Below are 26778 nucleotides of genomic sequence, written 5' to 3'. Positions count from 1 at the left end.
GGAGTTTTTTCTATTAAATAAATATCTGAGTTTCGAAGAACATGTTTTTTTGACTCATATTTATTTTTTCGATTTACGATTGGACCGTAAGACATAAATAATGTGAAATCTACGATTTGTAATCAATAAATTTCAAATATTTACAAAAATTTTGAAAGATTTAATAGAAATTTCAGGATTTCACAAAGATTTTAAGCACTTCAAAATATTTCAACGGATTCAAAAAGATTTCAAAAGCTTTCATAAATATTTGAAAGGTTTTATAAAAATTTCAAAAAATTTGAAGATTCTTCATTAAGATTAAAAATATTTTTTCAAAAATTTCACAGAAATTTCAAGATTTCACAAAGATTTTAAGAAATTCAAAAGATTTCAACGAATTCACAAAGATTAAAAAAATTTTCACAAATATTTCATAAAAATTTCAAAGGATTTTAAAAAAGGTCCCAAAGATTTCGAAGATTTAAAATGTTTTTTTCAAACACTTTAAAAGATATTACAGAAATTTCAAGATTTCACAAAAATTTTAAGTACTTCAAGAGATTTCATAAGAATTTCAAAAGATTAAAAAAAAAAGTCACATACATTTAAGCTCTTCGTTGGCAGAGAGAATTCGACAAATGTGCCAAAAATGGCAGGAAAATTTTTTTTCCTGAAAATTTGTATTCTGGAGTTTTTGTGGTCGCTGAATCCGAATATGAAGTCAAAATTCGAAAATCCAAAATGGCGGATCCAAAATGGCGGACAAACAAACAAAAACGGATCAATTTGGATAAATCTTGTCACTTACGGGCTTCTGTGGTCGCTGAATCCGAAAGTGAAAAGTGATTTTTGAATTTTGACTTCAGATTCGGATTCAGCAACCCCAAAAACCCCCGAATAAGACTTGAATGCAAAATCGGAGCAAGTTAAATAGGAGAAAAGAAGATTGACGCATTTTGCGTCAATGCCAACGAAGGGGTTAACATATATTTTTTTTTAATTTTTAAAAGATTTTACAGAAATTTCCGGATTTCACAAAGATTTTAAGTACTTCAAAATATTTCAGCGAAATTCAAAAAGATTTCAAAAGTTTTCATAAATATTTCGAACGTTTTATACAATTTTCAAAAGGTGTGAAAAATCGTCACGTATATTTTAAAGTTTTCAAGGATTTAAAATAGTTTTTCGAAAATTCAAAAAGATTTCTCAGAAATGTCAAGATTTCACAAAGATTTTAAATACTTCAGAATATTTCAACAAATTCACGAAGATTTTAAAAACTTTCAGAAATATTTCAAGTATTTCATAAAAACGCCAAAAGGTAAAAAAAAATGTTCCATAGATTTCAAAGATTTCAAGGATTTAAAATGTCAAAAGATTTCACAGAAATTTCAAGATTTCACAAAGATTTTCAGTCTTCAAGAGGTTTCAGTAAAAATTAAAGTTATTTAAATTTTACATAGATGTAAACGATTTTTAATATTTACAACAATTTAAAAATGTTTGACAGAAATTTCAGGATTTCACAAAGATTGTAAGTACTTCACCAGATTTCAAAAGCCTTCACAAAGATTCCACAAAAATTTCAAAAGATTTGAAAAATTGTCACATAGATTAAAACGATTTCAAGGATTTAAAATATTTCTTCATAAATATTTCACAGAAATTTCGAGATTTCACAAAGATTTTCAATCTTCAAGCGATTTTAACGAATTTACAAAGATTTCGAAAGTTTTCGCAAATATTTCAAAGATTTCAAAATAATTTCAAAAGATTGCAAAAATGGTCGCATAGATTTAAAAGATTTCAAGGATTTAAAATATTTACAAAAATTTAAAAATATTTGACAGAAATTTCAGGATTTCACAAAGATTTCAAGTACTTCAAAAGATTTCAAAAGCTTTCATAAGTATTTCAAAGATTTTATAAAATTTTTGAAAGATTTCAAAAGTCGTCACATAGATTTAAAAGATTTCAAGGACTTAAAATATTTTTTCAAAAATTTAAAAAGATTTCACAGAAATGTCAAGATTTCACAAAGATTTTAAGTACATCAAAAGATTTCCACGTATTCACAAAGATTTCGAAAACTTTCACAAATATTTCAATTATTTCATCAAAATTTCAAAAGATTACAAAAAATTCATATAGATTCAAAAGAATTTCAAATATTTACAGAAATTTAAAAGGATTTTACAGAAATTTAAGGATTTCACAAAGATTTTAATTACTTTACAAGATTTTAACGAATTCAAAAAGATTTCAAAAGTTTTCACAAATATTTCAATTATTTCATAAAAATTTCAAAAATTGTCACATAGATTTAAAAGATTTCGAAAATTGTACAAAAATTCTAAAATATTTCACAGAAATTTCAAGATTCTACGAAGATTTGATGTAGTTCAAGAAATTTCAACGAAACAAAAATTTCAAAAGCGTTCATATATATTTCAAAGATTTCAAAAGTTTTAACAGATATTTCACTAAAATTTCAAAGCTTGTAATATGAATTAAAAATATTTCAGGGATTTAAAATATATATTTTTTAATTTAAAAAAGTTTCAAGATTCACAAAGATTTTAAGTACTTCAAGAGATTTTATAAAAATTAATTTTTTGTTTTAATTTCACATAGATTTAAAAGATTTCTAATATTATAAAAAATTTTTAAAGATTTGACAGAAATTTCAGGATTTCACAAACATTTTAAGTACTTCACCAGAATTCAACGAATTCACGAAGATTTCAAAAGCTTTCAAAAAGATTTCATAAAAATTTCAAAAGGTTTCTAAAATTGTCACAGATTAAAAATATTTTACAAACATTTAAAAATTTTTGTTTCAGAAATTTCGAAATTTCATAAAGATTTTATGTACTTCAAGAAATTTCAACAAACTCACAAAATTTTCAAAAGCTTTCATAAATATTCCATAAAAATTTCCAAACATTAAAAAAATTGTCACATAGATTAAAAAGATTTCAAGGATTAAAAATATTGTTTCAAAAATTTTAAAAAGGTTTTACAGAAATTTCAAGATTTTACAAAGATTTGAAGTCTTCAAGGGATTTCATATAATTTTCACTTATATTTCAAATATTTCTAATATTTACATAAATTTAAAAATATTTGACAGAAATTTCAGGATTTTGTAAATATTTTAAGTACTTCACCAGATTTCAACGAATTCACGAAGATTTCCAAAGCTTTCACAAAGATTTCATAAAAATTTCAAAATCTTTCACAGAAATTTCAAGATTTCACAACGATGTTAAAAGTACTTTAAAAGATTTCATAAAAAATGCAAAGAATTAAAAAAAATTTCACATAAATTTAAAGGATTTCAAATATTTACCAATTTTTTTTAAGATTAGACAGAAATTTCAGGATTTCACAAACATTTTCAATACTTCAAAAGATTTCAAAAGCTTTCATAAATATTTCAAAGATTTTATAAAATTTATAACAATTTTTTAACAAATATTTCAAACATTTCATAAAAATTTCAAAAATTGTCACAGGTTGAAAGATTACAAGGATTTAATTTTTGTTTAATTTAAAAAAAACTCAATATTTCACAAAGATTTTTAAGTACTTCAAGAGATTTCATAAAAATTTTTTTTTTAATTTTACGTAGATTTAAAAGATTTCTAATATTTACAAAAATTTTAAAAGATGTGACAGAAATTTAAGGATTTCACAAATATTTTTTAAGTACTTCAAGAGATTTCAACGAACTCACGAAGATTTCAAAAGCTTTCACAAGTATTTCAAAGATTTCATAAAAATTTCAAAAGATTTCAAATATTGTCACATAAATTACAAATATTTTACAAAAATTTAAAAATATTTCTTAAAGATTTTATGTGCTTCAAGAGATTTAAACGAACTCACAACATTTTCTAAAGCTTTTATAAATTTTTCAAAGATTTCATGAAAATTTTACAGATTTACAAGATTTCAAGAATTTAAAAAATATATATTTTGAATTTTAAAAATGTCAATATTTTTTAATAATTTAAATAATTTCAAAATGTTTCAAATATTTTAAGATACAGAATTTTCTATAATTTCGGAAAATATGGATATTTTAAAAGATTTTACAGTATTTTATAAGATTGCAATGATTTTAAGAGATTTTAAAGCTGTCTATTTTAATACATTTTCAAAAATTTCAAGAAATATCATAGAATTTCATGGGTTTTTATAATATTTCAGTGTGTTTCGAAGAATTTATTCGCGAAAAGTGAGGTATTTTGTAGGGTTTCAAGGACTTGAAGAGATTTGAAATTATTTTTTGGAAGATACCCTGCCTTTTTTAAGTTCTCTTGATTTTTTTAATTTACTTGAATTCTTCCAAATTTACTTAATTTTACTTAATTCAATGAATTTTTTTATATAATTTGTCCCTTAAATAATGTAAAGGGATTCAAAGAGATTTCAAGGGACTTGAAATATTTTAGGTTATTAAAACAAAGAGGGTTTCAAATATTCTTTGATATTTTATTTGTGATTCGTCCTGAATTCTTTTAAATTCTTTTAAATTCATTCAATTTTACTCATTTCAATGGAGTTTAAAAACTTTTTTTTTAATTCACTTTTAAGTTTTGTAAAATTACCTTAAATTCTTAGGCATTTCATCAAATTCTTTTGAATGCCCTTTTTAATTTTACTGACCTCATTTCAAACTTACTGAATTCAATGCATTTGTTCATATTTTAAAGGATTTTCAATTCACTTGATACTTTTTAACTTCAGTTTGATTTTCTATGAATTTTATTAAATCTTTATGTTTGAAAATTAATTTTTTTGGCATATAATTCAACTATTCCAGATGAAGATTCATCATTTTAGAGAAAAAATGACCAGTTTGATTGAAAATTAATTTAACTGAAAATTCAATTGTTTAATGTTTAGTTGAAAGTTGATATTTTTTTGTTAAAAATCCGACAATTTTCATGTAAATTTGTCTTTTTTAAATTGAAAATTCATTTATATCGTTGAAAAATTACTTATTTTGTTAAAAATAAACATTTTTTTATAGAAAATTATTTTTTTTTTATTAAAAGTTATTTCTTCTGTTTAAAAATTCATCTTTTGGTTAGAAATAAATTCACTTGGTTGAAAAATAAACTCTTTTGTTAAAAATTACTTTTTTTTACTAAAGATTTATAATTTTAATTAAAAATTCATCTAATTGCTTGAAAAATGAGCTATTTGATTGAAAATTTGTTTTTTATTTCGATCAAAAGTAATTTTTTTACCGAAAATTCAATTTTTTTTAAAATAAGAATTAAAATTTTAACTGGAAATTTAAATATACTATTTTTTTTTTTTAAATTTGATTTAATAAAAATTCAAGTATTTGATTGAAGAATGATATTAATTATTTAAAAATTAAACTATTTTTCAAAAAATCATATAATTTGTGGGAAATTTACCTTTTTGGTAGGTACAAAATTCAACTTGATCATCTTTCTGGTTTAAAATTTAACTATTCCAGTTAAATAATTATAATTTTATTTTTAACTGAAAATTTAACTTATTACTATTAAAAAATCGATAGTTGTAGTCGAATTCTTCTCATTTCCCTTAAATTATTCTGAATTGACTCAAATTTTACTGAAAGAAATAGATTTTATCGATTTTTAAGATAATTTTTTTTAATTCATTTAAATTGTTTTGAATTTTTTGGTAGTCATTAGTCACACTATTTTTCAATTTACCCTGATTTCTTTTAAATTCTTTGGATTTTTTTAATTCGTTTTAATTCTTCTAAATTTACTTAATTATACTCCAGTGAATGGATTTTTTTATTTTTGGATAATTTTCAAATGTTTTCAATTCACTTAATTGCTTTTGAAATGCAGCTTGATTTTTTGACGAATTTCTTCGAATTCTTCTCATTTCCGTTAAATTCTCCTAAATTGACTCAAATATTACTGAAATAAATGAATTTAAAAAAAATCCAATTCATTGAAATTGTTTTGAATTTTTAGTCTTCATTAGTCACTTTTTTAGTCAGAAATTAGTAGGCTTTCAAAGATTTGAAGTGATATACAGGTTTTTTGAATTCGCCCTGAATTCCTTTAAATTCTCTGGAATTTTTTTATTCACTTTTATTCTTCTAAATTCTACTTATCTCAATAGATTTTTTTTTAATTTCTTAAAGTTTTTATTCAATTTACCCTGAAGTCTTTTAACCTCATATTGAATTTTTAGGCATTTTATCAAATTCCTTTAAATCTCCGTGAATTTTTCTAAGCTAATTTCAAAGTTACTAAATTCAATGAAGTTTTTTTTCACATTCTTAAATTTTTTTAAATTCATTTGAACTTTTTTCATTGATCCAAAATTTGTATGAATTTCATCGAATTCTGCTCGCGTCTCTCAAATTCCTCTAAATTCTTTCCAATTCCATGGAAAACAATTGATTTTTTAAATTTAGTCCAGTCCATTTGAATTCTTTTGAATTTAACTTGAACTATTTTGATGTCTTTTGAATTTATCCAGAATTTGTTTGTTACCTTTTGAGCGCTAAAAGGCTCATTAAAAGATTAAAAATTAAAAAATCTATTTTGGGTGTAATGTATGTTCGTTGTGTGCAGGAAAAAAATGGAAGTGAATGTTAACAATCATTCTTCGCACCACTCGCCGGTGGCAATGAAGCCGGTTAGTGCGAGCAAGAAAAAAAAGTCAACGCCAAAAGTACCTAAAGCTCATGACACTCCGTCAGTTAATTTTGAAGGCGCGAGGCAAGGCAGCTGTGTGCGTAAAGTAAGTATAATTTGCTTATTTTATTTTTAAAAATGTATAATAAGATCAAAGCTTCCAAGAGTCAAGCATTTTGAAAAAAGTGAGCAAAAATCATGGAATTTTGAAAACAAAAAAAGAGCAAAAATCAAGGCATTTTAAAAACAAAAAATGAGCAAAAATCAAGGCACTTTGAAAAAAATGAGCAAAAATCAAGGCATTTTGAAAACAAAAAAATGAGCAAAATTCAGATAATTTCTGTAAAAAGTAGCTGTAAAAAAATCAGGGCTGCCGCAGTCGCTATTAGTGACTTCTTTTTGTTAAATCACTTTTTAGTTGCTTTTTTATAAAACTAGACTACTATGTGCGCACGCGCTCGCGCTCACTTTTCTACTAATTTTTATCATCAACTCAATTTTCTAATTACAATTTATTTGTTGCTTTAAAAACTTGTAAACCTTTTTTTTTTTTAATTTTATGAAATAATTTGAAAAGTTTTGTAATCTTTTTTAATGAGCTCTTAGAATTCATTAGTAAAATATTATTTGAAATTTGCCCATGAATCTAAACTATATATTTTTCCTCCTCTTGACGCCCTAAAAAATTAAGTTTACCTAAATTTGAATTAAATCCCGGAAAATGGAATTAATTGTATTAAAATCTTCCATATTTTTTTAAACCAGTTTTGAAATCTTAAAAATTTTTAATTATTATTTCAGAATGAAATATTAACTGCTTAAAATTTTCACATAACTGTTTTAAAAAATTTAATCTCAAAATCTTTCACAATTATTAAGACGCCTCTATTGTTCTAATTCTTAAAATGAGTTTTTTCAGTCATTTTATTTTACTTGTCTCTTTGAAAATTAAAAAAAAAAGATTACCCAGATGTAAGAAAAGAAAACATTTTTTTCTTCTTAAAAAACTCTGGAATTATAATATGGTAGCAAAAAAAAAGTTATAATTGAAACCTTATCTAGTTCGATGTTGTGAAAACATTAGTCATCTAACAATTAATTGATTTTTTTAGCAATGATAACATAAAAAGCATTAAACAATCGTTTTCATTCAAACATAGAAATAATGTATACTCTACATTTTCTTTTAATATCGCATTCATTTTTGAAAATTTGTTTTATTGGTAACTTTTGTTACTAATTTCAGAAAGAAATCAAACGTATTTTCATATGATTTGTAAAATCGAATGTAAATACACATTTCAGTTCATCAGAATCATTTGAAAAATTATCTAATTGAAATAATATTATTGCAAATTTTAATTAACTTTTAATATTCAAATTATATTCAATATTCTATTATTTAACCTTTAAGTCAATAATTAAATTATGTTACTTAAATATCAGGAACTAAGTTTTAATCTTTATTTACTTTAATGATCAGAAAACGTTAATTAGCTAATAATCAATTGACCATTTTACAAAAGAAAAACCATTTAATTTTATGTACTTTTTTCTAATTTCAACTTTTATTTAAAAATTTGTATTTAATTTTAAGCTTTTAAACTGATTCCAGAAAATGTCACTTTTGGTAGAATCAGTTGATAATGAATTAATCCATTCACAAAATAAAAAATATGAAACTATTATTTTCATCGTAACATTCCAATAATGTTTACATTATGTGTATATTCTCCTTTAAATATTGAAACAGCATTTCTATACGTATAATTTATTAATAACCTTTGTCACTAATTCAAACCAACATGAAGAAAGTGTGAAGAAAATTATCAGTTAATAATGAATTAAATGGTTCACAACATAAAAAGCATCAAATAATTTCACTGAAATAACAAATTTATTTTTACTTTATATATGTTTTCAACAATTGATTTTATAATGAATTATTCAAATAATTTTTACTGAGTATTTTTCTAAAAATTTGTATTGTTCATAAAATTGTGAAATATTCAAAAAAAAAAAGTAAAATATATATTCGGATTGTTTAGAAATCAGAATTCCGGTACTCTGGTACGCAACAAAACAAAAATTTAAATAAATAATGAAATTAAAAATTTTGTATGTTAAACATTAATAAAATGTTATTATTTAAATTATAGTCGATATTTACTAATATAACATTCACGTAAATCATCAATTTGTTAAGTTAAATTAAAATTTTTAAATCTAGTCCTTATGTAATTTAACATTGTGATAAGTATGAATTAACTAATAATTAATTAATCTGTTTATAACATAAAAAGCCTCAAACAATTATATTCTTTTGCAATTATTTGTGGAAATTCAATTTGTAATATAATAAATTAAAAATTAATCAGTAATTTCAAAACATAGAAAGCATCAAACAATTATTTTAACTGAAATATTCGGATAATTTTTATTTATATATATTTTTTATTTCGTTACTTTAAATTTAAATCAATAAGAAACTTTTATATACATTTAAAAAAATTGAAGTGTATAAATATATAATTTTAAAATTTTATTTCATATAACTATTTTACACAGTTGCAAACATTAAAAAAAATTATATAATTTTAACTGATTTTAATGGATCTAATTAAAGTCGGAAAAAACTTTTAGTTTAGACATTCTAGACGAAATTCAATTACATATCCTTAAAGTAAATAATCAAATAAAGTGACATAATTAAAAGCAGTTTAATTATAATCCTTACGTAGCTTAATATTGTTAAAAAAGTATACATCTAAGAATAATTAATTTATCAGTTTAAAACATAAAAAGCATAAATAATTATATTCATTAAACCAATCTACTAAATTTTACTTTTTATTCTTACGAAAATTGTAATTAATAATAACCTTTTAAACTGAATCCAGAAAATTTAAAACATATGTACAGATAATTTTGAAAATTATATTCAGACTCATTTCGCAACATCAGAAGCATTTGGAAAATGACATAACTGAAATATGGGTATTTTAAACATGAATAAACTTTAATTATTATACAAACTATATCAAATATTCAATTACAAAAATTTTAAGTTGATTCTCGATTCATGTACTTAATTTAAAAAATAAAATAAGATTTAATCTTCATGTAAATTAATATTGTCAAAAAAATGTATCAGCTAATACAGAATTAATCTTTTGGAAACATAAAAAGCATTAGACTATAATTTTCATTTAAACATTGAAATAATTTTGAATTTACATCTTTTTAAAAATCTTAAGTGTTATTTATAAAGATTTCATTTTTTAGTGACTTAATATTACTTTAAGGAAGAAAATTTAAACATTTTTACATATATTTTTGTAAATTGAATTAAAATATTAATCTCAGAACTTCAGCAGAATTCCAGAAAATTACTTAATTGAAATAGAGGTACTTTAAAAATAAATTAATTCATATTACGCTTTATCTTTATTCGATTTAATGTTCGAAAAAAAATATTCAGCTTTTATCATTTAGTCATTTTACAAAATAAGAAGTATTAAACTATAATTCTCAATAAAACCTTTAAATAATTTTTAGAAAATATTTTTTTTTTAATGAACTTTCATTTATAAAATTTTGCTTTATTAATAAACTCTTAAACTAATTCCAAAAAATGTAAGGTTTTGTAAAATTAGTTGATAATTAATTAATCATTTCACAATATAAAAAGCATTACACAATTATTTTCATGAAAACATTCAAATAATGTTTACATTATATTCTCATTCAGATTTGAAACTGGATTTCTTTACATTTAATTTATTAACAAGCTTTCTAGCTAAGTTAAAAAAAAAATTAAAATATGTGTACATATAATTTAGAAAATTTGATTTTAAATACTCATTTCACAATATCGGAGGCACCATACAAAATTATATAATTGTAATACAAATATTTGAATGAAAAAAATAAACTTTTATTACGAAAGTAGTATCCAATATTCAATTACATAATCTGAGAGGAAATAACATATTTATGTTACTAAATATTAAACAATTTAAATCCAATCTTTATGTATTTTGAATATTTTATTTTTTATTATTAAATTTTAATTTATATTATAATATGATTAAACTTAATGACTTCACAATATATCTATTAATTTAATAATCTTTTATATTATTTAACAAAATTAGATTTTAAGATAAAATTTAAAAAATTATTCGTGTAACATTGAATAAACCAAATTGAAATTTATTTAAATTATTCTATTTTAAGATTGATCATTTCAATCAAAATTCATCTTACTGGTTTAAAATTCAACTATACTAGTGAACTATTTATCATTTTATTTTTAACTCAAAATGTAACTTATTCCAATTTAAAATTCTATAGTTATAGTTGAAAATTCATCTGTTCATTTTGGTTTAAAATTTAACTATTTCAGTTAAAGATGCATAATTTTATTTGAAAAATCAATATTTTAATTGAAAATTGAACTATAATGTTTCAAATCCGTTTTTTTTTCTTGGAAATTAATGTTTTCAATTAATAGTTTAACTATTCTATTTTTGGTTAAAAATTTTTTGTCAAGAAATTGATGTTTTTTTGGTAGGAAATTATGATTTTTTTAAAAAGTAAATCTTATTGTTTAAAAATTCAAGTATTCCAGTTGAATATTTATAATTTTAGTTGAAAATTCATCTTTTAGGTTGAAGATGAAATTACTTGGTTGAAAGTTACACTTTTTTGTTAAAAATTAATTTTTTTGGTTGGAGATTCATAGTTTTAACTAAAAATTTATTTCTTTTTTGAAAAATGAGCTGTTTGATTGAAAACCTTTTTTTTCTTTGGATGTTTTTTTGGTTGCAAATTATATTTTTTGGAACTGAAAATGTAGCTTTTATTATAGTTGAATATTCCATAATTTTCATAAAAATTCATCTCTTTAGTTGAATATTCATTATTTTACTAAAAATTTATTTATTCAATTTTGGGTAAAAAGTCATCTTTTTCAGTTGAAAATTCAGCTTTTTTAGTAGAAATTCATCATTTTGGTTGAAAATACATCTGTTTCGTCAAAAATTATTTTTTTAACTTGAAATTTAGTTAAATAAATTTTGGTTGACAATTTGTCTTTTTTAGTAATATTTTTTTTTTTGCTTGAAAATTTAACTATTTCAGTTGAAGATTCTATTGTTTGAGTTAAAAAAATCTTATGTTTAGTGTAAAATTAACTTGTTAAACTGAAAATGCTACTATAAGAATTTTTGTAGTTCAAAATTCAATTATTTCGTTGAAAATTTGTTTTATTTAATTAAAAATTCAACTATTTCGTTAAAAATTCATGTACCTTTCTAAAACATGGTTTTTTGGTAATAAATTAATCTTTTTATTCCAAAATTAATCTTCTTGTTTAAAAATACATCTTTTTAGTTGAAAATTCAAGTATTCCAGTTAAATGTTTGTCATTTCAGTTGAAGATTTATCATTTAAGTTGAAAATTCATCTTTTTGGTTTAAAATATAACTATTGCAATTAAAGATTTATGATTTCATTTGAAAATTCAACACTTTGCTTAAAAATTGAACTATTTTGTTTCAAATTCGTTTTTTTTTGTCGATGAAAATCAATTTTTTCACCTGAAAGTTTAATTATTCAATTTTTTTTTAATTGATCCTTGTTAGATGAAAATTCATTTATTTCGTTAATAATTTATTCATATTGTTGGAAATTTACTGTTATCATTGAAAATTGAATTATGTGGTTAAAAATTCGTCTTTTGGTTAGAAAATTAAACATTTTCGTTAAGAAATCAATTTTTTGTGAAGAAATCGATATTTTTGTTTTGGCAAAAAATTATGTTTTTCTTTTAAAGTTATTCTTCTTGTTTAAAAATGCAGGTATTCTAGTTAAAAATGTATCATTTTAGTTGAAATTAATCTTCTTGGCTGAAAATAATCTTTTTGTTCAAAAATTCAATTATTCTATTCAAAGATTTATTATTTCAGTTAAAATTCATCTTTCTGATTTAAAATTTAAATATTCCAGTTAAATAATTATAATTTTATTTTTAGCTGCAGTTTTTTACAATTTAAAATTCCATAGTTGCAATTGAAAATTCATGTTTCATCAAGAATTCTTTTTTTAACTTGAAATTTAATTACATAAATTTTGTTTGATCTTTTTTAGTAAAACTTAATTTGTTTGTTTGAAAATTCAATTATTTCGTTGAAAATTTGTCTTATTTAATTAAAAATTCAACTATTTTGTTAAAAATGCATGTATCTTGCTAAAAAAAAGTATTTTTTGGTATAAGATTGTTCCTTTTACTTCAAAATTCTTCTTGTTAAAAATTCATCTTTTTGGTTGAATATTAATTTTTTGTTTATAATTGAACTATTCCAGTTAAATATTTATAATCTTATTTGAAAATTCAACACTTTGCTTAAAAATTGAACTATTTTGTTTCAAATTCGTTTTTTTGTTGTTGAAAATTAATTTTTTCAACTGAAAGTTTAAATATTCATTTTTTGGTTAAAAAGCGATCCTTGTTAGACGAAGATTCACTTATTTCATTAATAATTTAAGTATTTTGTTGGAAATTTATTTCTATGATTGAAAATTAAACTATGTGGTTGAAAATTCATCTTTTTTTGGTAAAAACTTCTTTTTATTGAATGATAAATCATCTATTTTATTTATCGTGAAAAATACTTTTTTACTAAGTTATTTAAAAAAAAAATTTATTCTAATTTAGGTACAATCATGTAACAATGTGATGCCTATGTCGGTGATGTCGGACGGACACATGACTCCTGAAGAAGTAGAAAGACATTTAGAGTCCCGACAATCGTACCTGGAGCTCGTTCCTCAAAAAGCACCGCCGACAGTTCCCACGGAGATGTTCAGTAACGATCCTTCGTTAGACAGGTTCGAATTATTTTCTATTTGTCGGGTGGGCGCTGGACCGGGAAACCGGGAAATAATCGGGAATTTCTTTCATTTACTTAAAAAATTTTTCATTTTAGATTTTTATTTTTAATCGTATATTTTTAATTTAAAAATATTTTTAAGTGCATTATTGAAGACTCACACAATTAATAATTAAAAGCGTTTGAAGTTGAAAAATGTTGATAAAAAAACAGTATTATTTTATCAACTGTAAATATAAATAAATGAATAAATGATTTTTAAAATAAATCTGTACTTAAAGTATTAAAAACTAAGCAATAATTTATTTAATAAAGCGATTCTAAATTCGTTGAAAGTTTAAGAATTCCAGATTGTTACTGTTTTAATTCGAAAGTCTTTGTTATTAAAAAATGTAAAGGTGCGATTGAAACTTTATAAATTATTTTCAACTTACAAATAACTTGATAAATATATATTCGTAATTAATGGCATTTATTAAATTAAAAATATTGTTTCAATCTAAATGATTTACTTTTTAACCCATTTATTTTTGAATTTTTTTAATTAAGAAAAAGAATGATTATTTATTATTTAGCAATAGTTGATTGTTAATTCAATAGAAGTAAATTGGAGACAAATATTTAAAAGTAAACAATTTGAAACAAGTTTGACATAAAAAGCTTTGAATTTGTAAAATTTCGAAAAGCTTTTAAACTTTAAACGTTAAAATTGTCATTGTTGTATTAAAAAATTTTTTAATTTTTAAGCGAAATTGTTGAATTTTTAATTAGAAATAATAATCGAACACTCATTATTTGTAGAAAAATTTGGGTAATTTAAAAATATATTTAGAAATATTGAAGAGATTTCAAATTAATTTAAAACTTAATATGATGTCAATAAATTTAAAAGAAGTGTGTAGAAATTTTTTTCAGAATTTCTAAACATATTTTAAAATGAATAAAATCGTTTCTACAATTTTTAGAAAATCTTGCAAATTTTTTTTAAATCACTAAAAATCTTTTTAAATATTCTGTTAAAATAATTTTTGAAAATGAAAAGTCATTTTAAATTTTCCTAGGAATATTAAGAAAATGTTTTTATTTTTTTTAAGCCTTTCACAATTAAAATATGTAAAAATTACTCTTAATTTTTTCTACAAATAATAAGTGTTTAATTGTTATTTATAAATTCAAATTTGAAGGAATTTTTTTCTAATTCGCAGGATTCTCTAGAAGTTTTAGGACAAATTCAGTTAATTTAAAAAGTTATCAAGAAGTTCTGAAAAAAATTCAGAAATTATTTTAAATTTGAGAAATTTAAAAACAATTTCTGCATTTTTCAAGATAATGAAATAAAATTTTAAAGTTTTCAAGGATGATTAAATTATTTAAAATGAAAATAATTTAACTTCTAATTTAAAAACTTTTAAGTTAAAACGAAAATTTTTTATTTTAAATTTTGAATGTTTCTAGCCTAAAATAACTTATTAATATAATTTTTAAATTTTACAAAATTCATAGATTTATATTTTAATTTAGAGCATTAAAAATGATATCGTAGATTTATATTCTTGGAACTTAATCTAAATTTTTGAACTCTAATTTATGAATGTTCAAAATTCTGAATTTTGCAATTTATCTGCATTTTTTAAAAACTGTTGTTCAAATGAAAAGTGTTCGTTTATTTTAAGATTTATTATTTAAGATTGCAAAATGTTCTTCAAATCTTTTTTTTTTAAAGATAGAAATTAAAGTTGTATTCTGTTTAAGTATTAAAAATTCCCTACTGAGAATCAATTGGTAATTTGCAAAAATATTATTTTCCAATGGCGACCCATTTCCGCAAAAATCTACTTTTTCCATCTTTTTATGTTTTGAATTGTTTATTTATCAAATTCTTATGTAAAATTATGTGAATACCAAGTTTTTAACACTTACTTTAATTAAAAAATTCGTTTTTTCTTCAGTTTCCAACAGTTAACATTGAAATTTTAAATGTTCATAAGTTTTAACAGTTTAATTTTCAAAAGTTAAATTTTAAACTATTGAACTATTGAACAATAGTTAGAAATTAAATAAAAAATTGTTTTCCATTTTCAATTTTCCTCAATTTTCAACAGTTGAAAATTCAATTTTCTTTATTTTTTACTTATTTAATTTTTAATTCTTGAAAAATTAATTTTTTCTTACCAGAAATATTAACATAATCTAAAATTGTTAAAACATTGTAAGTTTTTTTTAAAGAATAAAGATTTTTGTTAAAAAATACAAATTTTTGATTTGAAATGACAACTTAACTTGAAATTGTCAAAAAATTATGAATTTTCATTGAAATCTAATGATTCTTGAAGAAAAATATCAATTTCGGACGAAAAGCGATAACAGAATTCGAAATTGTTGAAGTTTTTAAATTTTATCCAATTTTATCCAATGATTTTTGTTTAAAAATCCCAACGTCAGGTGAAACACACCAACTTACAAATGTGGAAAAATATACATATAATTTTGTTTTAAAATACCAATTTTCTGTGTAAAAGGCCAACGTAACTTGAAATTGTTCAAAAAATTTGAATCTTTGCAAATTAAAAGACTTTAAAATAATAAATTTAATATGAAAAACGTTAATATAACCTAAAACTGTTCAATAATTGTAAATCTTATTTGAAATCTAAATTGGAAATTGTAAAAAAATTTGTATAGCTTCTTTGGAATATAATAATTCTTTTAACTGAAAATTTCGTCGCCTGGTGTAAACTACTAGCAATAAAAAAGCGGAATTCAATCGAATTTATTATTTTTAGTTTGAAAATGTTAGTCCATACATTTGAATTATTTTTAATTCTTATTGAATTTCTATGAATTTATCAAATTCTCTTGTATTCTCTAGAATTATTGGAAATTTACTCAAACCTAACTAAAATAAATCGAATATTTTGAATTTTTTTCAATTATTTCAGTTAATTTAGAATTTACCATGAATTCTTATTGATTCATTCTGAATTCTTAAACATTCTTTAGAAATCTTTTCAATTCTTTAATCCATGAATTCTTTTAAATCGTCTCTATTTCTTCTAAAATGAATTTTTTTTTGCAATTCATTTGAATTCTTTTATATTCTTTTTAATTCGATTAAAAGAAAATTAGTCACATTATTAATGTACATCTTGATTCTGTGATATGAAAAAATTCACTTTAAAACTCAACCCTTTAGAATAACAGCATATCACAATAGCAAATGTTCAAAAGTTTTTAAAATAATTATTTAATGATTCGAGAACATTGCGTGCGCTATGCGCGCACAAATTGCCTTTTCCTTAGAAAAAAAAACACGAAATAAAATTGTCTGTGAAAAAAATCGTAAAAATTTGAATAAATTCAATTTACTGTTAATTTTCATCCAAACAGCTGCAATTTTTAAACAAAAATGTTAACTTTCCAACAAAAGAGATGATTTTTCAACAACAAAATTCATTTTTAACCAAGAAGATTAATTTTCTACCGCAAAAGACGAATTTTCAACAAAATACATCAAACTTTTAACAAAATACTTAAATTTGTGACCAAGATGATTAATTTTATAACAAAAAAGACGAATTTTAAACAAATTACATACATTTTCAAATAAATAGTTTAAATAATGGAAATAATGTGAGTCTAAAGTTTATTTGATTGATTATTAGTTTATATATTTTTTTCTACATTTTTTAAAGTAAATAGTTGGATTTTTACAAAAACGTTAATTTAAACCAATCAATTAAATTTTCAACAAAATAATTAAATTTTCAGTGAACAAAATTTATTTTAAACAAAACAAATTTTCAACTAATTTTTAAATCTTCAATAAAAAAATTAACTTCGTAGAAAGTTAAGCTTTTAAGTTAGCGGTTGAATTTTCAAATTTAAAAACTGAGTTTCCAAGAAAATACTTGATTTTTACCAAGAAAATTGATGTTCTATCAAAAACGACGAACTTTCCAGAGAATTCGTAATTTTCCCTCAAAATAGTTCAATTTTCTTCCAAATTGTTGAAATTTCGAACCAAAACACTATGATTTTTCTACAAAATAGTTTAATTTCCAACCCAATAATGAGAATTTAAAAAAAAAGTTAATTCTTAACCGAAAACAGTTGAATTTTCAACCAAGGACGATGTGAAAAAAAGTCAAGATAAGAAAAACGTTACTTTTTGAAGGCGCTACAAGATTATCATAAATTTTGGAATTTTTTTGAAAAATTGAAAGTTCAAATTTTGACGGCACAATAAATAATGAAAAATAAAAAATTCCACAATAAAAATTCGCAAACAAAATTCAACAGAAAATGAATGGATAAAATTTGTGCATCCAAAAAAGATCTAGAAATTAGTTATTATTCACTTTTTATAGGACGCTTAGTTTTTGCTTTATCCGTAAAAAACAGCATTAAAAATAGAAAAATTAAATTTTTAGACAAAGGACACATGCTACGAAAAAAATAATCAGGCAAAATTTGCTCACCCAAAGAAGATTTACAAATTTGCAATAAACTTTTGTGATAAGAATACATTGAAAATTTAAAAAAATAACTTCGGAAAAACGACACAATCTACAATCACATTTTAGCTAATAAAATTGTTCGCCAAAATTGTATCTACAAATTTTCTTTGAGTCACTTTACGACACAAATTGCATTAAAAAGTTTAATAACAAAAAAATGTTTATATTATGCGCACTTTTTTAAGTTAAAAAAAAGTTATAAAAATACGTATGTTTAAATACCAGTACATATTATGAATTGTAATAATATAAATTTATGGAAATCATACATTTTTCATGGTAGCTAAAAATAAAAAAAGTGCAAAATAAGGAGCAAATATTAAAGTAATCATGAAAAATAAAATTTCAGGGTGGCCATTTTAATCGAAGAAATAAATTCCCAGTCATTTCCTGATTATTTTCCGGTTCGAAAATATTTTCCACGGTCAATGAAATTTAAAAAATCGAACACTAAAGGTAACAAAATTTCCATTTGAGGTAATAAAAACTAAGCTGTACATGAAAGCACTCAAATTGAAATTGTTGAATTTTGAACTTTTACAATTGAAGTTTAAAAGTTTTTTAATTAAAAATTTTTGTATTAAAATGCATAATTTATACGAATAAAATCTAGCAGTTGTTTTCAATTTTTTCAAACGTAAAATTATGTTTGAACTTTTTTTCAAAACTTCTAAATATCTGCCAAAATTAATTGAATTTTTTCTACCATTTTTAGGAAGTCCTCTAAATTTTAGAAAATTTCCTTCAAATTTTGTTGTATAAATATAAATTGAACATTTATTATTCGTAGACGAAATTTTAGTAATTTTAAGGGATATTTAGAAGTTTTGAAAAAAATTCAAAAATAATTTAAAACTTGAAATGATAGCCTAATTTAAAACAAAATCTAGATTGTTTCAGATTTAAAAAAAAAAATTAGAAGCTTTTGAAGAATTGGGAAAGGCTTCAGAAGAATAAAAATATAGTGTCTTATGTTTCTTCGGAAAATTAAATATAATTTTTCATTTTCAAAAATTAAATTAAGAGAATAATTAAAAATAGTTAAAAAGGTTTATTTCTAAATTATTTTTCAAACGTATTCTATGTAAAACGATCCAGTTAAAAAATTTTTACTTGTAAATATTTGGGCTTTAATTTACTTGTCTTAAATGAACAGCAAAATTTTGATTAATATTCGATAATTAATCTTTTTCTTCATTTAAAAATTTAAAATTGATTGGATTAAAGATTGAATATATTTTAAATTTAGACTCAAATTGAAACCCTCGAATTTTCAACGTTAAAATCTGAAAATTCTTAAATTTGGAACCATTTAAAATCATTTTGTCAAATCGTTTTTTGTTCACTTTTTAATACTTAATATACAGATAATTAAAAAACGTATTTTTTGGTTTTTTATTTATTAAATAAAAATAGTTTTTATCAGAAAATGTCAACTTAAAAATAAAAATTTGTAATGGAAAATTCTTTAAGTAAAAGATTTTTGAATTACGCATTGTAAACTGGATCAATAAGATCAATAAGATCCAACCCATAACTTGCTTCCAAGTCGCTGGATTACAGGAGTTGCCAAACTCAACCAATTCAACCAATCGTTTAAAAAACTGTTGAAATCGAACATGTACCGATTTTGCTTCTAAAAACTTGTAAAATTCCCGGTAAAAAAATAAATTCACTTCATTGAATATTTATTCTATTTGGTTAAAAACCTATTTTTCTAACTTAAAATTAAACTATACTATTTTTTGTTGAAAATTGATATTTTTTAATTTAAAGATTCATCTATTTTGTTGAAATTTGTATTTACTGGCAGAAAATTCACCTTCTCGCTTGAAAATTCAACTATTACAATACAATTTTTTTTTATTAAAATTGCTAAATTTAAGTTTAATTCGGGTTGGCCGCTGGACCGGGAAACCGGGAAATGACCTGAATTTATTTTACGACCGGGGATTTTACAAATTTTTAGAAAAAAACATCCGCCCAACTTTGATTTCAACCGTTTTTTTTAAATAAATGGTTAAATTGTGATCTTTTTCAATTATAATATCACTCAGTTCAGAATGCATAATTCGTAAAATCTTTCATTAAAAAAATTTTCCATTTCGTATTTTTTACAGTGAGTTTGAATTAAAAGAATATTAAAATGTAGTTTTAAAGACTTAAACAATTATTAAAAATTAGAATCGTTTAAAATCTAAGATTTTTTATAACAAATATTTTTAGTTGATAAACTGTGAATATAAACTAATTGATGATTTTTAAAATTTAATTGTACTTGTAAGATTTAAAAAATAAATAATAATTGATTGTACAAAACGACTCAGCATTAGTTCACAATTTTTTAATTTCTACATTTTATCGTTAAAAATTAAACTGTTTTAATTCGAAAGTTTCAAACAAATGCGAACGCCCTATTGAAAATTTATCAACTATTTTTAATTTAAAAATAACTTTTCAAAATAATATATTTATGATTAAAGGCTTTATTAAATTTCAATCTAAAATATTCCATTTTTAAACTATGCAATTTGAAATTTTTCAATTGAGAAAAAGAACAATTACTTAATATTACGTTACAATTTTATTGTTCTATTTATTCAAATTTAATTCGTAATTTAAATTGTTGAATTTTCATGATGCCTATTATTCTTAGAAAAAAATTCGAGTAAGTTGATGAGATATTTAGAAGATTTGAAAATTTTGTAATTAATTAAAAATTTGAAATGATTTTTTATTTTGAAAATTTATTTGAAATTCGAATAATTTTAAAATATATTTAGAAGTTGTGAAAAACTTTTAATAATAATTCTAAATTTGAAAAAATGTGAAACAACATGTAGATTATCTTGAAATAAAATTTGGAAGCATTTTAAGGATTTTTAAACTATTTAAAATGAAAATAATTTAACTTTTAATTTGAAGAGTAAAATGTAGCTATTCTATTTTTTTCTAGAACATTAATCTTTTTTAGTCGTAAAATCAATTAATTTGGGCATAAAGTGCATATCTTTTGTGTTTTAAATTACATTTTTTAAACTAAAAATGTAATAAAAACCTCTTTTCCAGAGAAATATTTAAAGTATCTACAATAAACAATATTTTTCTTGCAGCGAGTCCAATGAGGTTGGAGAGTTGGAAACTTCTCCTAGCAATATGGGTGAAGATTGCCTAAGTGTCGACATGATGGCCGAGTGACAAATTTTACGTATAGTTTGCTTAATCTAGGAACTCTTTGAACTTTACTAGTTTAATTCTTAGTCCAATAATTTAACTTGTACCATTTAATCGATAATATAAATTTTTATATATAAATCGTAATTTTATATCCCTTACGGCTGAGAATAACTTCCATTTTTATTTTTATCTACAGGAGAAAACGTTTTTTTTACCACGTAATTTCTAAATTAAAATACAAAATTAAAGGAATAATAAAGAAGAAGAGGAACGATAATTTTTAATCGCTGATAAAAATTGATGTCTTGACTTCAGAATTAATATATATTATATTTTTTTGTAGTATATAGATAATCAAACCCTTGCATTTTTGATAAAAAATACCAATTTCCGACGAAAAATATTCACAATTGCAATTTTAAACAAAAATTACTGACACAATAACAAATTTTTTAAGATAGTAAATCTTATTTAAAATCTAGTAAATCGCCTGTATAAAATGCCGGCAAATCCGAAAATGGTACGGAAATTGTTAAAATTATAACCTAATTATAATCTGAATTTTTAAAATGATTTTTCTTTTATTAGAAATATCAAATTTCGAAGAAACCCCCTATAAAATAACAAAAAATTTTTACTAATTGTAAATCTTCTATGAAATTGAAATATTTTTGTTTCAAATAAACGAATTCTTCTAAAAAATATTAACATTACATTAAATTGTTATAAAATTATCAATTTTTTCTTAAAGTTGTGAATCTTCTTTGAAATATGATTTTATTTATTCAAAAAAGAAGTTTCCGGGGAAAAATAAGTCATCTAAATCTAAAATTGTACAAAAATGATTAATCTTTTTTGAAATCCAATGATTTTTTAATACCAATTTTGTTTCTCTATGAAAAACCCTATCAAACTCTGAAATTTTTTTAAATTGTTAAAAAGTTTTTGAATTTTTGAAATGTAATTTTTTATTAAAAATATCAATTTACGAAATTTTATTTGTAAGTTGTATTATTTTAAACCAAAAACATTGGATTTAAATGTAATAATTTAGTTCTATAAAAATAAAAATTGTTGATGTTAAACAAGAACATAACCTAAAATTGTTAACATTTATGAATCTTTGAATTTTTATATTATTAAAACAACAATTTCCAACGAAGGATATATAAATAATCCAGAATTATTAAAAAATTCAAAATCTTGTTCAAATTTTAATGATTTTTGTTTTAAAATATCAAATTTTTGTGTGAAACGCTAACATAACTTGAAATTGTTAACATTTATTAATCTTCTTTTATTTTATTTTTTATTTTTATAGTACCAATTTACGACAAAAAATACTGAAATAATTTATAATTGTTACAAGATTTAAAATATTGTTTAAATTATGATGATTTTTGTTTTAAAATATAAAATTTTTTGTGTAAAACAATAACATAGGGTAAAATTGTTGAAATTTATTAATCTTCTTTTGACATTTTTTTATTTATTAAATGTAATTTTCGACGAAAAATATTTATATAATTCAAAGTTTTTAAAATATTTAGAATCTTGTTCAAATTATTATGATTTTTGTATAAAAATTCCAAATAGCGATATAAAATTCTAACACAAACCTAAAATATTTAAGAAATTATTAAAATTTTTTGAAATGTAATTATTTCTTAATAAATAAATTCATTTGTAAATTTTATTATTTCCAACCAAAATCATTGGATTTAAATGTAATAATTTATGTCTTTAAAAATAAACATTTTTGAGGTCAAACAGTAACATAACCTAAAATTGTAAAAATTTATGAATCTTTCAATTTTTATATTATAAAGACAACAATTTCCAACGGAGGATATTTAAATAATCCAGAATTATTAAAAAATTCAAAATTTTGTTCAAATTTGAATGATTTTCATTTTAAAATATCCAATTTTTGTGTGAAACGCTAACATAACTTAAAATTGTTCAAATTTATGAATCTTTGAATTTTTTATTATTAAAATAACAATTTCCAACGAAGTATATTTTAATAGTCCAGAATTATTAAAAAATTCAAAATCTTGTTCAAATTTGAATGATTTTTCTTTTAAAATAACAAATTGCGATATAAAACTGTTTCAAAAAATATTAATCTTCTTTAAACTCTACTGATTTTCAAATAAAAATTTCATTTGAAAATATTATACTTTAAACCAAAATCATCGAATTTAAATGTTTTGATTTATTCGTTTAAAAATACAAATTTTCGATGTAAAATAACAACATATACGAAAATTGTTAAAATTTATGTATTTTAAATGTGTTTATTATTAAAATAACAATTTCCAACGAAGAATATTTACGTAATCCAGAATTATTAAAAGATTCAAAATCTTGTTCAAATTATGATTTTTTTTTTAAATATCAAATTTTTTGTTTAAAACACTAACATAACGTAAAATCATTAAAAAAATTAATATTCTTTGATTTTTTAAAAATGATTAAAATGCCAATTTCCGAAGAAAAGTACGTAATTCAAAATTGTTAAAAGATTTAGAATCTTGTTCAAATTATTATGTTTTTTTTATAAAAATTCCAAATAGCGATGAAAAATTATAACTTAACCTAAAATTGTTAAGAAATTATTAAACTTCTTTGAAATCGATTTATTTTTTAATAAAAAATTTCATTTTTAAGTTGTATTTAAAATCATTTGACTTAAATGTGATAATTGGTGCCTTTAAAAATAAAAAGTTTTGATGTAAAAAAACAACATAACCTAAAATTGTTCAAATTTATGAATCTTCGAATTTTTATATTATTAAAACAACAATTTCCAACGAAGGATATTTAAATAAACCAGAATTAATTAAAAATTCAAAATCTTGTTCAAATTTTAATGATTTTTGTTTTAAAATATCAAATTGCGATATAAAATTGTTCTAAAAAATATTAATCTTCTTTTAACTCTATTGATTTTGTAATACAAATTTCATTTGTAAATTTTATTATTTGAAACCAAAATCATTGGATTTAAATGCATTGATTTATTCGTTTAAAAATACAAATTTTCGATGTAAAATAACAGCATAACCCAAAATTGTTCAAGTTATGATGATTTTTGTTTTTAAAATATAAAATTTTTGTCTGAAACGCTAACATAAACTAAAATTGTTAAAAAATTGTGAAAATTTAAAATCAAATATTTTTTGTTTAAAAACGCTAACAAAAGCGATTTTTATTTTAAAAATGTTAATTTTCAGTAGCCGCGATAGCTACACCAATTTGGAGCTATTGGGAAGAAATTTGTCTTTAAATTGAATATTAAGAAGAAATCCTAAAGTATATAATTTTAAACTGTAATTTAACGTGTTTCATTAAAATGAATTGATATTCACTGCACTTTTTTCGTTCGCATTGCTCCAATAACTTAGAGATACGCAATAGTTCACGTGTCAGATGGCGCTGTTGTCAATTTCAAAGACCATGATCAGTCTCGTCTTGCGACGTTTATAAACTATGTTTCTCGCAGCCATAATATACAAGAAAATGTCTACTGCTGATATTTTGCTGCCCTTGGCTATTGAAAAATGGCCAATACTTGCAGAAACATTAAAAAAAGATTGTCCTTTTTACGCACAAGTGAGTATAACAATACCATCCCAAATTCAAAAACCGTATCAGTATTTTGGTAGATTCACCTATCACTTGATCAAACTTTAGAAAAAAAATCGTAAACACCTTCCTTGTTGTTCAAACTTATACAGCAATATTTTGCAGTATATAAAAGTATTTTTTTCTAAAGTTTAGTAGAGTGATTAATAAATATTTATATTATGTTTAAATGTTTATTCTAAACAAAGATTTATTTTAATATTACTATTTCGTTCGAACCGCCATTAAGTGGAATTCGAAATAACGAGTTTTACCGCAGAAAATTTATTGCCCAAGAGGTGATCCTAATTCTGGCATTTTCGTTGCGATATCTTCTGTACGTACCCAGATAACATTGTGCGCTCACAGTGACGACGTATTGACTCGCACGCTTGCGGATAAGCTCGCACAGTGTGCCTTCACCTGAGCAGACAAATATGTCCTCAACTGCCACGCATATTGCTCGCACGTGTGAAGGTCGCACGCATGACGGTGATAGGCGAGCTTCAAAATTCATGCAGGACTAAAAATTTAGTTATTAAACGTATTATAATTAATAATTATTATTATATTATTATTTACGTTCACTGACCCGTGATGGACGGCTGCGCGGCCATCCATCATCCAACGATGGCGCGCTCTTTTTTAAATATACAGTGTTAATTTTTTATTTAAAAATTAAAGAAATGCGAAAGTAATAACGAAAGAAGTATTTTAAAAAATTTTCAATAAAATAATAATTATAATAATTATGAATACCTTTTTAAAATTAGTGCTCTAATAATAGTTTGTATTGTTATTCTATTTTTATTATTTTATTTATTATTATTCTTTAATGTTATTTATTATCAATTAAAGTCCAAGTCCATTTATAAATAATTAGTTATAAATAATTGGTTATTGACATGTCTTACTTGGCCTCGCTGATAATAACTGATAATAATTTTTCAGTTAAAAAAACGATTTATTGAAATCTTTACATACCTTATTATGCTGTAACATGCAAAACACATATGAAAATGGCACATTACGTAGAATCGGATAAATAAGGTAAGTATTGTACAACCAATTCTGGCTTTTAGAACACTAATATTAATCGCATAAATTTCTTATTGAAAATAACAATATCTGGAGATTTTTGTAGACATTTAAAAACCATCGTCCTTTAAATATTGAAATATTGAATAGAAATTATTCACATTACCGGCACTAACTTTTTACAAACTATTGTCTATGCCCTTATTCGCAAAGATTCATTATTCTTAGATATCGAGATAGTGTAATAAGAGGGATTCAATGTTAAAAATTAATTATTATTATATGATTATTTAATTAATTTAATCAATCAATTATTCTACACAGCAGACGTCGAATTTAGTAACAATTCTAGCAGGAAAAATGTGCATACTATTTTCTGCGTCCTTATTCGCAAATATTCATTATTCAATGTTAAAGAGATTCAATGTTAGAAATTAATTAAAATAGAAATTATTCTACACAGCAGACGTCGAATTTAGTAACAATTTTTGTAGGTAAAATTTGCAAACTATTTTCAACGTTCTTATTCGCAAAGACTCATTATTCTTAGATATGCAGATAGTGCCCTTGGAGAGATTCAATTTTAATAATGAAATAATTTTTCTTTGCCAATAAGGAGATAGAAAATAGTTTGCAAATTTTTCCTGCAAAAACTTTACTAAATTCGACGTCTGCTGTGTAGAATAATTTCTATTCGAAGTAATTTTTTATATTTTAATTTATTTTTAACATTGAATCTCTCCGAGGGCACTGTCTCGATATCTAAGACTAATTAATCTTTGCGAATAAGGACGTAGAAAATAGTTTGCAAAATTTTTCTGCAAAAACTTTTACTAAATTCGACTTCTGCTGTATAGAATAATTAATTAG

At 22.0% G+C, this 26778-nt stretch overlaps 1 protein-coding gene across 1 annotated transcript in view; it reads left to right on the top strand.

Moving 5' to 3' along the window:
• The window catches only part of LOC117169151, a 32694-nt gene extending 11320 nt beyond the window's left edge, over positions 1 to 21374 (top strand). Inside the window, exons 4-6 of the mRNA XM_033355366.1 lie at positions 6588 to 6756; positions 13372 to 13544; positions 21177 to 21374. Of these exons, the coding sequence (XP_033211257.1) occupies positions 6588 to 6756; positions 13372 to 13544; positions 21177 to 21261 (427 nt within the window). The 3' untranslated portion in view covers positions 21262 to 21374. The remainder of the gene's footprint in view (positions 1 to 6587; positions 6757 to 13371; positions 13545 to 21176) is intronic.
• Positions 21375 to 26778: the final 5404 nt, after the last annotated feature.

This window comes from Belonocnema kinseyi, chromosome 1, assembly GCF_010883055.1.
Source record: "Belonocnema kinseyi isolate 2016_QV_RU_SX_M_011 chromosome 1, B_treatae_v1, whole genome shotgun sequence".
Lineage (NCBI taxonomy): Eukaryota > Metazoa > Arthropoda > Insecta > Hymenoptera > Cynipidae > Belonocnema > Belonocnema kinseyi.
The sequence above is the reverse complement of the archived record's forward strand: the minus strand, read 5'-3'. Positions and strand labels throughout refer to the sequence as shown.